Genomic DNA, 14,716 nt, shown 5'->3' with positions numbered 1-14,716 from the left:
CGCTCAGTAAACCATAGGCATCGTCAAATTTATGAGCGCTTGGTTACTGCTGACTTTTTAATTCAAATATACCTTATTTCAGGGGTATCTCATTCTCTGAATACCCGTCTGTTCACTGACTTTTTCATTTCCAATAACAGACTTCCACAAGTACAGAGTATGCGATTCACCCTCTTCATATATATATATATATATACAGTGTGTCAATTTGAAAACTTCCCACCCTCAATATCTCCCTTCCAGTACATAATATGAAAAAATGGTCAGACAGGTCAACTTTATTTGCAAGGGGGACACTCTGAATGAATATTTTCAACCCTCGGGGTTCAACCCCCTAGAAGGGGTGGATGTTACCCTCAGAATTTCAAATGGAAAGGGGGGTCAAGTGGCACATCATTTTGAAGGGCATTCAATTCTCTTGCCAATGATACCTTTTTCATTAGTTTTTGATGAGCAGTTTTTGAACAATAACGTTCCAAACGAACGGTGATTAGAAGTGAATAAGAATAAATGATTAAAACTCGCCCGCACTAGATGTTTGGTATTCAGGTTGGTATTCAAAACAAATGATTGTAATGGACTATTGGAAAAGGTGAGCATCGTACTAGGTAGCATCGTTCCAACCCTTGAGTAATATTCGAATTCGTGGATGTGAGAGGAATGTAGAACTACTTAGTTAACGAAATACGCATCGAGTGCAAAGAAAAAATACTAATTGCAAAAAACAAATTTCAACCATCTTGTTACGCTTTATCTGATAATATGTTCAAAATGTTGTCCATTCTGCTCTAAACAGTAATACAGTCTGTTTTCGAACTCCTCTCGAACATTTTGGAAAACTTCACCACTAATTGACCGGCATGCTGCTGTAATTCGTCCTTTGAGGTCATCCATATCAGTGGGCTGTGTTTTATAAACGACAGATTTGAGATATCCCCAAAGAAAAAAATCTAATGGAGTCAAATCCGGTGATCTCGGTGGCCACTCAATTGATCCCTTTCTGCCAATCCATCTCTCCCGGAATCGCTCGTTCAACCATTGTCGGACGGGGCGAAAATAATGAGGTGGCGCACCGTCCTGTTGGAAATGTAACAAATCTTCCTGCAACAGTAAATTACCGTGTGCATCAATTTGAGTTTCGAGCTCGTGAGTTATAAGTGGATCGATAGGTGCTTGAAGCATATCTAGGTACAGATCACCATTCAAGTTTTCTTCAAAAAATAAAGGTCCGATAATGGCATTTCCAAGAATACCAGCCCAAACATTAACTTTTTGTGGGTGTTGTGTATGTCCTTCTCGAAAATTGTGAGGGTTTTCGTCACTCCAATAGCGACAATTTTGCCTATTAACATTGCCATTCAGGAAAAATGAACATTCATCACTGAAACAGATATTGAACAGAAGATTAGGTAAAGCATTGATTCGAAGAGTCATGATTTCACAGAATTCTATTCTTCTGTCATAATCATCCTCATGGAGCTCGTGGAGAATCTGCATTTTATATGGATGAAATTTGTGCATTTTCAGTGCTTTCCTTACAGTCTCGTGTGACATTCCCGTCTGTTCTGCTACTGATCGTAAGGAGCTAGTCGGCTCTGCAGCAAATGTTCCCAACACCTCAATTTGAGCATCCTCATTCAGTACTCTGGGGTTATTCCTTTTTTTATTCTTCACCGAACCAGTTTCGGAAAACTTTGTCACCAAATCAAGCACATACCGGTGACTTATATTAAGATTTGGATTTCTTTCATTAAAAAGAGATGCCGCCCTTCGTGCGCACTTGCCCACCTCTCCATAAATAAAAATTATTTCAATTCGGTCTTGGATAGTGTAAACCATTCTTACAATTTATACACTTTCTAAGGTATCGCTGATCAGCTCAACAAATGAAACTGAAATGATAGTACTACCAAATGGCTTGAATGCGATGAACACCTTTTTTGCTCAAAAAACGATACTTTTTATAGCAGAAGTAACAAAAAAGGGATAAGAGTTTTAAATCCGATAATAAACCCAAATGAAAGTCACCGAAATCAGATAACTAATTAATGTAAATTTTTTGAGGCTTGTCTAATTTTACCCCTGATGGAAAGTTGAAAAGCTGACCCGTCATCACAAGTTTTACTTATAAGAGAGTCAATAAATTGTATTTCTTTGCATACTAACTTGATAACCAGGCATTTTAGTATAGGCCAATTCTAATTACTTCTATTAGTTTAGAACTACATTTTCGGATACTGCTGATCGGAAAATAATAAATGAGGGCACCGTCGGCAAGCGAATTGAATGCCCTTCAAAATGATGTGCCACTTGACCCTCCTTTCCATTTGAAATTCTGAGGGTAACATCCACCCCTCCTAGGGGGTTGAACCCCGAGGGTTGAAAATATTCATTCAGAGTGTCCCCCTTGCAAATAAAGTTGACCTGTCTGACCATTTTTTCATATTATGTACTGGAAGGGAGATATTGAGGGTGGGAAGTTTTCAAATTGACACACTGTATATATATATATATATATATATATATATATATATATATATATATATATATACCCTCTTCATATATATATATGAAGAGGGTATATATATATATATATATATATATATATATATATATATATATATATATATATATATACAGAGATATAGATATTATTGAGTGTGTATGATATAAATCAAAAGGAGGAAATTCGTGGACATGACACTCAAGAAATATGTAGGCAAACCACGGACACGTGTTTCTGGCTATTGGCCTCATCAGCGCGGTGCAGCCAATTGCAAAGGTGGACAACAACTGGTTACCAAAAATGGAAAAAAAAACATCACATATGCACGGTGTCATCAATAGGAGCACACCGCACATTTGTGGTTTCAATTAGAAGACCCAGTATTTCCAGGGATCATCTAACATCACCACGTAGGCAGCTATAGCTATCTGCGTGACTTCCGGGTCCAGGATATAGATACAGAGATATAGATATTATTGAGTGTGTATGTACGCAGGTAGCTATAGCTGCCTACGTGGTGATGTTAGATGATGCCTGGGAATGCTGAGTCTTCTAATTGAAACCACAAATGTGCGGTTGGCTCCTGTTGATGACACCGTGCATATGTGATGTTTTTTTTTTCATTATTGGTAACCAGTTGTTGGTAACCAGATCGAATTTAACAAAAAGCTATTTGAAAAAGTTGTGTCTACGGCAATTTTCTATTCATATGCTGAATTTTATGCAACTAGGATAAAGTTGACGTTTTGCTTATTTTTGACTATTATCCCCTTCATTTTAAAAAATAATTTCGGTTAATTGCCATCAATTCATGTATACATGACAAACTCATCATGGAGTTTAACTTGACTGATAAGTTTTTACTTATACGGACATTTTTGGAGAGAAATTAAAAATTTTAACATGACTGGTGCAAAGTTTCAATCACTTAGTTAGTGATTTTAAAAAAATGTCAGTACCTTCAATTTTGAGAAAGCAGACACAACTCAAAAACTGCAATAAGTATTAATAAAATTACTATAGTTGAAATTACATTAAAATTTCAATATTCAGTATTTACAGATTATTTATAAACACTAACAAGGGCGTAAGGATGCTTAATCACGTTGAATAAAATTATTAAGTAGGTCTTGACAAACAAAATGCATGCTATGGTGGTGTCAAGTTGTTGATTCACTTGTCAAATTTTTAACAGTTATTGTTGCAATAATGTTGTCTCTTCAGGAAAGAATAGAAATAGTTTAAATATGTGGTGAGAATACACCATACCGGCAAGTAGCTAACATTTTTAATGAACGGCATCCAGGAAAAAATGTTCAACATACTACTGTGTCAAGAATAATGTTGAAATTCAGAGAAACAGGATCCGTAGCAAATCAATTTAAGAAAAAGCACAGTCCAAGTAAATATGATGAGGAGGCCCAATTTAACATTTGTTTAAAAGTTATTGAACACGGGCAAACGAGCATAACCGATATTATAAAAAATACCGATTACAAGAGAGAAAGTGCAAGAAAAATTTTATTAAAGAATAAATTTTGGCCTTACAAGCCATATATATATATATATATATATATATATATATATATATATATATATATATATATATATATATTATATATATATATATATATATATATATATATATATATATATATATATATATATATTTATATATATATATATATATATATTTATATATATATATATATATATATATATATATATATATATATATATATATATTATATGTATACCGGGTGTCCCACATTTTATGTGACAGGCAATATCTGGTTTGTTGATCCACAAAAATGTTTCATATAAAAGTTTCAGGAGTTCATGAGAGCTATATTTTGATATAATTTTTAAATATACAGGGTGTTTGGTGTAGGTGCTACAGACCAAAATTCCATTTTTTAAAATAGAACGCCCTGTATATCATTACATATTCAAATGCTACGTTAAATTCTGATATCATTTCATGTTTGGTTTTTGAAATTCGGTTACGGCGTTGTTGAGTTATTGCTTAAAATGTAAAGTCTTCAGAACTACTATTATTTTTTAAAATATCTCATACAATTATTCTCTCTGCATCAGATCACATGAAAAGTAGTTATATATATATATATATATATATATATATATATATATATATATATATATATATATATATATATATATATATATATATAATATACAAATATGAAAGTTATTGAGTGTCTTGATATAGAAACAGAAGTTAATATCGGACATAGCACTCATGATGATGATGGGCCAAAAGCCCGAAACACGTGTCTATGGTTTGCCACTTTCATGAGTGCTATGTCCGATATTAACTTCTGTTTCTATATATAATATATATATATATATATATATATATATATATATATATATATATATATATATATATATATATATATATATATATATATATACAATGGATTAACGGGGTCTCTCAGTCAAAAAATCAATAATCAAACTCTGCTCTGCTTTGCCAAGCTTTCGCTTCTAATGGGAAGCTTCATCTGATAATTCCTGTTTCATATTCTCTGTTTCACTATCACTGCCGTCATTTAAATCAATAATGAATTTATTTCCACCATTAATATAGAAGTGTCCAATCTCCATTAGTCTTTTTCAACTAAAACTACTCATCCTTTTCTGCCAGTCTTTTATTCTATTCTGTGGTAACATTAGATACTATTATCTGCTTATCAAATTTTGGAAAATTATTTTCACGCCTTTGAATTTTCCCCGAATCAACTCGATGGGATTGAAAACACAAAAATAGGGGGAAAGTCCCAGTATGGTGTGTCCATAGTTTTCAGCAAAACTCTCAAGGGTATTCACTTTTTCAAATGGTTTTGTCTGTAAAACCTCAAGTCTGTAAAACCTGAAAATACAAATTGTTATCCATTAAAAAACTTTGTATTTTATCTTTCCTAGAATTTTCATTCGGTATTTTGATGAGCTGTCGCGAATGATAGTAAACGTTGTCAACTATTCGCATCCAAATTTGGGATCAATGTGTTTTCAAACCATTCCTCAATAATATTAGCTTCCACATTTCAAATGTTTTGAAACCCATCCTTTACTTCCTCGGCAACGCACAATAATTTGTCGCAATCCTTTGTTTGCAAGCATGTTAGGCTTACACATTCTCGAACCATCACTCCCCTCTTTCGTAATCGTGTCGTGAGGCATCCCAAGTTTCGTCCAAATAGGAAATTTGCCGTTTGGATTGAGTGTAAGCCCACAGCGTAAACCCATCCTTTACTTCCTCGGCAACGCACAATAATTTGTCGCGATCCTTTGTTTGCAGGCATGTTAGGCTTACACATTCTCGAACCATCAGTCCCCTCTTTCGTAATCGTGTCGTGAGGCATACCAAGTTTCGTCCAAATAGAAAATTTGCCGTTTGGATTGAGTGTAAGCCCACAGTACTTAGGCCACATGTGACCCATTGTGCTCCTAGGTCATCGTCCATCCTGTCCTTTCCAGGAAGACATCTCCTATATATTGGCAGGTGTAGGCCAAGACTTGCCGAACTCGCACTCTCTTATTGACGAAAACTCCGGGCACAGGATATGCCTGACAGTCTCATCTTCCTGTTCACACATCCTCCATAGAGGTGTGTCCACCAGCCCCATATTATGGAGGTGTTTTCTTAGTTGACAGTGACCAGTCAGAAATCCTATTATTAGGTGTAGATTTTTCCTGGTCATTGCTAAATATTTCTTCGGCGCCAGCTTCCCAGGGTCACCCAAGATGATCCTGGCAAGATTACATCCTTTGGTTTCGTCCCATCTCTTTAAGGATTGAGCATGGGTGTAACACTTGACTAGTTCCGCAATTGTCGAAGTCATCAGGACGTAGGTGCCACTGGCTCCTAAAATTCTTAGTCCAGCCGCTTCCTTGGCATCCGAATCTTATTCACTAGTATCTCTTTTTCGCATTGTTCACCAGCGCTATTGGAATCACTACACAGGAAAAAGTCTGCATTGTTATCACACTCGTTATTACTATTAGTACTTATCCAAGGACGCCACATTTCAAACAGATGACAAAAATCTTAAGTTCAAACAGATGACAAAAATCTTAAGTAATAACTGCACCAATATCGAATTTCAACAGGCAAATCGCGATCAGTTCCTGAAGTGAACATTCACTACACAACGGCGATACACATCCCCATATTCCATTCGTCACCATGACATGACTTCAAATTCGATTTTATGACTCTTCAGCCAATCATAAAACTTCCACGATTCTTCAGTCCACGTGGACTAGTTGGTACGGCATTATTTCTCTGTATTGGTGTTTTTGGCCTTTGAAATGCCGATAGCTTCAACTATTCACAATGAAGATTACTTCGACTATACCTACCCTGTTGATGTGTGTACTTTATAACCACAAAAAATCGTTCAGGACTATAAAAAACAAGTGAGCAAAGTGAATGTGTGAGAAGTCTACAGAGGTTGATCACGTCAAAAAATGTCAAATGGAAATTAGATTTTGTTTGATGAATTGTGGAAAATCCTGTATATGGTAAAATATCACAAACGTTGAAAATGAACATTTCTAAATTTTGATCCTACTATATATGTGATGATATAGCATGTGTATTATTCTAAAAATATGATATGAATGAATAAATATTGATCCTTGTACTGCGTTGTGTATTGACTGGCGGATTTGAATGTCCTTTTTGTCAAAAAAGGAATATTTTCGAAAACATATGTACTGTTCATTAAATTTCAATTCTCACATGTCATTTACCCAATAATCATTTATTCGACAAATAAAATTCATCAACATATTTGTGTAATTAAATATTTGTTGATTAGATTTTATCCATATTTGTGGGTATAACCCTTGTGGATTTCTGTTCATGCTTATTTGCTCATCATGTTTATTCAGTGTTTCAATCATTTGTGAAATGATTTGTAATTATCATGATTTAATAAGCACTCATTTGACCAACCATGTACATGAATATTTGTACGCTTATGTATAAATTTGATGAACGAAATAAAATGTAATCTTTCTCTAGGTGAAAAAGTTTGTATATTTTTGAATATTATATATTTCATCGGTTCCTATACTCTTGGTACTTGATACATTTCTAATTTATTGCGTTATTGATATATTCGTACCTCACAAAGAACTATTTTCCTATGTGATGGAATCCGTCTAATAAACTTTCATTTGAAATTTTTGATTTTCTATAAGCACCTTATAAAAAAGATGCCTAAATCTATACACAATTCAGCTGAGAGTTTGGGGATTGAAAAATTAATCATTCTTATCATAATGTATTTTCCTGTAAGTAAGAAGATAATGCCAATATTCATACTACGTTACTCAGTATTAGGTTAGATAAGGTTAGGTCCAGAGTGAGTGGGTCTATTCTACCCTCCACCGCAATCCACAAGGGTTTATTGTGGCTCACACCTATTCACACCTAACCAAATAAACCCAGATTCTTATCGAAGACGAATAATTAATATGGTAAGTGGTCGTTCAGGTCAGATGGTAAGAGTACGTCTCTGCCGAACTCTAAAAACCTGATTCGGTCCCCAGCGGGGCAGGCACAAAGTATGTGCTGTTTCATCCTTTTTCGAACAGAGGCGACACACACTGCCTTCCGACAGTCAGAGTCTCTGCATATGATGATTCAAATGACAGTGACCTGTAAGAAGGCATGTTAGACATCGTAGTTCATCCCTACTGTAGTCCAACAACTGTTTGGTATCAAGATTCCTGGAAGATTCTGCCAAAGTCCATAAATCTGCCAATTACAGGTTCCGGTCCGATGAAGCTGTTTGCAGCAATCTCCTTGCAAGGTAGTCAGCAGCCTCATTGCCTTCCAGGCAATGGAGAGATTAATTTTTGGCAATTTGCTACCAATTTAGACGTTGCTCGGTAGGAGCTAAGAGCTTTCAACACCACTTGACTGCCCGAAAATAGTTTTATTGACTTGTGTATGAGGTTCGATTCTTTCAATCTCTACGCACGCAAATCAATAGCATGAATTTCCGCTTGAAATACAGTCACATAGGTTCCTAGGCAAGTTAATATCTTTGTCCTCGGTCTGCAACTGAAAACACTTACACCAGAACCGGAAGGTGTTTTTGATTCCTCTGTGAACCAACAACTATCTGCTCTTGATATTTCCTTCTCCCGGAAGATCCAGTCCTTTCTATTCGGGAACATTACTTTTTAAGGCAGTTCTTAATTGGCAGTTGGAGGCATTAAGTCAGACGTCATTTCCAGAATGCTGTGACTTGCAGTGTCAACCAACAGTCTGTTGCACTCTGCATTGAATTGATTTATGCAATTGGCAAGGCCCACAAGTCTATATGCAGTCCATCTAGCCTCTCTCTCCACAAAAATATGGAGAGGAGGTAGATCTAGAAGGCTGACGGTGTGGTACTGATGCCACCACCGATAGCCAGACAAGCCTGTCTCTGTAAGCTAGAGAGCTTCGCCTGGGCCGTTTTCTGTAAAGCCTTCGGACACCAGGCCATTGTACCATAAGTGACCATTGGTCTGACAGTCATCACATAAATCCAACGGATTGGTTTGGTACCTCAACCCCAAGTTTCACAACAAATCCTTCGACATGTCCATAGGGATAGTCCGGCTAAAACTTTTTCCAAGCAGACTTTAGCTTTGTGAAAGGTGGAATACACAAGAAACAGCAAGCAATATCGACTTTCACAAAAAATATCATTTGATGAAAAATACTTCGTAAAATAACGGATACCTAGTAGAACTGATAATACAGAATTTGGCAACCTCACATTAATTACTCTATTACTGCATTGCTGGGTTAATATCATTTAAGAGAGTCAGACATTCACAAAAATGAAAGAAAAGAACTAGTGTTAAGTCAGGCAAAGTGGTTTTGATTTTTTTTACTGACAAATTTAAAATTCAAAACATTGAACCAAACTGATAGAAAGACTCATCTAAACAAAAATATGATTTTTTTTTGTAGGTGAATGTGTCTGTAATGTATTTACATGTGAGTAAGAAGCTACGTTGATATGTATATAACGTTTCATCAGTGTTACTATACGAGTACGAATTTTCATGGGTACTTTATATCTAGTGAATTTTGGAAGTGTATCAAACTTATGATTTTTAAATACATCTCCTGAATTACAAAAGCTATACTTCATCTATACCTATCTATACTAATATTATAAATGTGAAAGTTTGTGAGGATGGATAAATGTGTGGCTCTTTCACGTCGAAACGACTGGAGAGATTTAGATTAAACTTCACATAAATACAGCCTTAATATGAGGATAACATATAAGCTACAATTTCCATAAATGTTGTGTAGTTTTAGTCGTAATATATAACGCTAAGTATTAAGTAAGTCGGAAAAATTCTTGCTCCATGAGGGCTATCTTGGCCTGTGCTGCCTATGCCGTCGGAGTTATATGCGGATAATGTACAGTAAGAATGTTTATTATAAATATTTCTAAATAAAAGTAACCTCTGATGTGGTAGCCATTATATGCAAAATACTAAGCCATAATTACAATTAAATTGGATACGAAAGCGATAGAATTTCTCACTAGAGTAAAAAGACTTTTTAGCTTTGCGAATCCAAAACCCGAAACCATCTCAACATTTTGCATTCGCAGAAAACTTCACTCATACTGGATGTGGAAAGTGGCATTCATATGTTTTTCAGAAAACGTTCTATATCATGGGTTATACACATTAATATATCTTCACTGTAACATCAACTACTTCTCAAATATGCAACAAGTTAAATCTCACAAAAAAGCCACTACCGTCAGGTAATCCTTTGAGTCCCTTTGAAGAAGTTACTTTAAAGGGAAAACTCATTCCATCCTAAAACTCACAACACACGAACTCACATAAAATACAATTACTAGCGAATACTTACTTTACTTGGGCGAGTTCTGCTGGAATATCCTGATGAACTCGATGAGGCACTGCCATCGTTTGCCTGTCCTCTCTGAAAAGAAAATTAAATTGAAATCAAGTTGCAAGAGGTTGTGAGGACATCAAGTATCGTCAGATGTGAGAAATTTGAAGGGTGAAAGTGATTCAATGAAAATCAGAAAGAAGTAGTTCCAAAGCTAATACAGTGATCTTCTCATCTGAAAACATTATATCGACAAATAAAACCGAATGAAATGTTTCTCAGTAATTCGTTCCATCATTCTTGAAGGATAACATTGTAAATCATTTGGAAATTATTCAATCTAGTTGAATCTAATTATTCTTTCTCCAAAATACCAGAACTGTAATACTTTACTCGAGTCTTGATTTAACAAGAAACTCTGCATCTTCAAGAGTTGATGTGAACTGTTATTAAACGTTTTTATTCAGCTTGTCTTGTTTGTCTGTATGGATAAAATTTAGTAATTGGAGTTTGACCCCTGTTGACATATTCATCTGATGTTTGGTGCCACATGATGCAACTAATTTTTTCTTTATTTTCAGTATTTTACTATTAAGGATTTGAAGCTCCATGACTTCTATTTGATTATCTGCGAGCGCTTTCGACAGCTGGTCGTGCTGTCATCCTCTAGGCACTATTCTACCTGAACGTGTCATCCTGTTATGAAATGACTCAAAAACAACAATGTGTAGAGATTTTCAAAACATCACAAAAAAATTCAGATACAGAAGTACAGCGAGGACACCCTGTACATTTATGGAAATTCACGGACTTGGCAGGAAACAAATACAAAAGAGTGGGAAATTTAAATTTCAAGATTTGTGCACCAAAATTCATTGAATTTGAAAAACAGGTAACCGATATAGGTTATAAATGAATGTCAAATGAAATCAAATTGACATTCTTATGAAAAATTGAAAAAAACATAATAAACTGATTGTAATTATTCAGGAATGACGAAAAATTCGATAATTATTGTTGTGAACCATTCCCTTAGATACAGACATCAAGTGATTCTTTTGAAAAATATTCATATTCAGACATAAGTGAGGTTAACTATTTCTGTACAAAATAGTTAAATAAAAATGTATCCTAATTCAAGAACAGATGTGAAAATCATAAAATAGATACTTTTTCCGATATTGAAGTTGAAAATTTGTAGTTATTAAAATTGAGAGGTGGTAACTAAGGGAATTATAAGATTTTCAACTTTTTTGTCAACAAGTGGATTCTTCTCAAGGCGACGAAGGTGAACGCCTGTAGCGCTCAAAATTCTCCTCAAATATATTTGTTCCAAATCATAAACAATAAAAAAAAATTTAAAAAAAAACAACTTGTTACCTCGTAGGTCAATTACTAATTATTTGGACAATTGCCGCTAACCTTTAACCAGTGGAGAAGGGAGTGGTTCAATCAAACTTTTATAATGGGCGCCACATGATTTTTTTTTATTGTCCAAAAAAAGTTCTTAGAAGTTCATCACACTGAAATCATGAAACAATGGGATGGATAAGGCGAGTAATTGACAACAACAACAACAAGGATGGAGCAATATCTATTGTAGTAATACTAATAAACAACATACACCTGGTAATATGAGATTGAAAATAAAAGTTTATATTCTCACATCCAAAAGCAAAATCTCGAATATAATAGTTAGCAGAGATCAACCGTCTTGTTATTGACTGCGTTTGTCTCCCGACCGTAGCTTAAGCTTAAGCGCAGGCGCATGTATAGGAGTATGAAGTAAAAATGAAAATCCTATCAACGAGGAAATCTCCGCTTTCCATAGAGAAAAAAAAAATAAAAAAAAACAATGAGACGTATCGCATACAATAATAAATTAATAATACAATTAGAGAAATTTTCCGCTTAACACTAGGTACTTGCGTTCCAAATTGACAGGTCCTTTGGTGCCGGTGGGATTCCAAAATACCAAACTTGCCAGTCACGTCAAAATTTCTATGCTTGGTCAGTAAAACCAAATTAGGCTAGGCAGACAAGGTCAGGATTTTCTGATTAGTTGACGAGTTTCAAAACCCAACCATAAAACCCTTCAGAAAGAATAGAAATCGGTTATATTTCGTTGAATAAAAACATGAATTAATGAATATTATCTTATAGTCAATCTTCTGATTGTGTGCGCTTATTTATTCTAATTTTTCACCCTGTAACCTGGTGGCTATTGCACTAATGGTTTACTATCTGACTCAAACTAAAACCTTTATATTTATTATCTCCCGGTATATCTCAAACATTTGGCAAATGAAAACTGAATGCAAAATTATTCATCGATATCAAAAATAAAATTAAAAAAAAATTGCAATTTTCCACCCCTAATTTATTATAATTCATTTCCCGACAACTAACTGTAGAGAAATCAGTCTCCCTCAAAATAGAAAAAAAATAAATCACATCACTATAAGTCATGATCGCAAAATTGATACTCCCTGTATAAAGTAAAATAAAAAAAAATATCTCTCTGCTATCGAATTATTTCAATTTCAAATAATTCTAGTACGAAATAGTTATTTCCTTTGACAATTTTTTTTTGTAGAGTTTCTTATTATCTATATTTTCCCCTACAAACTAGTTACAACCCCGTATATATAAAAGTGTGCTTGCTGACATCATTTAGACTCAGAAGCAATAGAATAATTTAAAAAAATATATTTCTAAATAGGCCGGTTTTACGAAACAATTAATTAATCGACTGTACTAGTCTATCCTGAGTTCAAAAAGAAAATGAAGTCCACCATAGGTTTTGAAAAAGATAGTGTTAAAAACATAATTGATTTAATTTCGAAGCTCCAAATATATAGCATTGTTCAGATCAATAAAACTTATAGAAAATATCACGAATTGAATGTATACTAATTTTCAAATGAAATAAAGGAAAATAACAACTAATTAATGAAGTCATTCCTACCTTCAGAAAAGGGTTTTTGCTGTTGGTAAATCAATTTTAATTAGATGAATGTTCTTCTGACAAAACAAAGGTTTTCTGTGGAAAATAACTCGCCAATATTTTTCCCAAATTAGCTCTCTGGACTGGTAAAATCCTCTGAAATCGTGAAACATCGCTTGAGTGACGAAAGTTCTAGAATTGCTCAAAAAAACAGATCGAATAAAAACTGGATATGAAATAAAAAAAACTTTTCGTACCATCCACAGGAACGTCTTTTCTCCTTTAAAACGGCCAGATACCGCTAGCAACAGATGTGAAGTGAAACTGCATGAGAAAAATAGAATTGCATGAAGTCTTAAACATCAAAAAAAACTGACACAACTCACCGATTTAGGGCCTCTGATCCCCATTAAAGGATGTGATTGACCTCTAACAAATTCTCCAAAAACCAACAAGAGACAATAGAAGGTACTATAATCACTACTTAACTTTCGAAAAATGCTGATCCCCACTCTAGGGTAATAATGCCAATTACTTAACCACTTTCGAAAATTGGGCCCGATGTGTTTCTTTCAAAGATCACGAACAAAATGGCTCCTTTCCTCTCTTCACTTCAAAAAAAAAACAATAAGGAGAAACATCGGTAATCGATTTCAAAAATCGATAGTAGACAGTTCCTGCAACAGCTGACAGGAAATAGTTGCGGAATTACTGTCCAGATGGCAATAGCAATAAATGAATGTATTTCTATAACAATTGTACAACTTCTGTTAATGAAGGTTTCATATAACAAAGTCAGCCTAATTATCCCACACAACAATGACTCACAATGAATAATAACCGTGGAAAAGAAGAATAAAACCAGTAAGGAAACGCCCTCAGAGAACAGAGGAAATTATCAGCGGAATTTGGCAATAGCGCTGGGTCCCTTAATGCAGGAAACTTTTCACCTTGATTACCTACGTATACCTGTTCTCGGCAGGAAATATGGACTGCTACTATTCTACCGTAGATGGCCAAGGTAACTGATCAGCCCGTTGGAGTAACCAAGATTAGCATAACAATATTGGACAATGAAGAATAAATGCAACAATAATTAATAATATTTATATAGTCAGGATCAAATCGAGTTGAATTAGAGTATGAATTGTAATATATTCTACGCTATTGATTCAAAAAAACAACTGGAAATAAAATGTGTAACATTCCCCCCTTACTTCAAGAAAATTTACTCCGGTAAATTTTCATTGGCGCTAGCCGGTTTCAGATCTTTGATATTCCAAACACCCTTGGATGAACCATTTGAATCCATTAGCTCATACGTCCAATTAGATACTCTTCTTTTAATAAG

The 14,716-nt window shown here is 34.6% G+C and overlaps 1 protein-coding gene across 1 annotated transcript in view; it reads right to left on the bottom strand.

Moving 5' to 3' along the window:
• Window positions 1-14,716, bottom strand: part of mmd (disintegrin and metalloproteinase domain-containing protein mind-meld) — a 389,133-nt gene that overhangs the window by 282,689 nt on the left and 91,728 nt on the right. Inside the window, exon 3 of the mRNA XM_074175455.1 lies at window positions 10,437-10,508. Within this exon, the coding sequence (XP_074031556.1) occupies window positions 10,437-10,508 (72 nt within the window). The remainder of the gene's footprint in view (window positions 1-10,436; window positions 10,509-14,716) is intronic.

This window comes from Leptinotarsa decemlineata, unplaced genomic scaffold, assembly GCF_025532065.1.
Source record: "Leptinotarsa decemlineata unplaced genomic scaffold, Ldec_3_MD MMD2_tig00001019_RagTag_RagTag, whole genome shotgun sequence".
Taxonomy (NCBI): Eukaryota; Metazoa; Arthropoda; class Insecta; order Coleoptera; family Chrysomelidae; genus Leptinotarsa; species Leptinotarsa decemlineata.
This window is presented reverse-complemented; position numbering and strand designations above follow the sequence as displayed.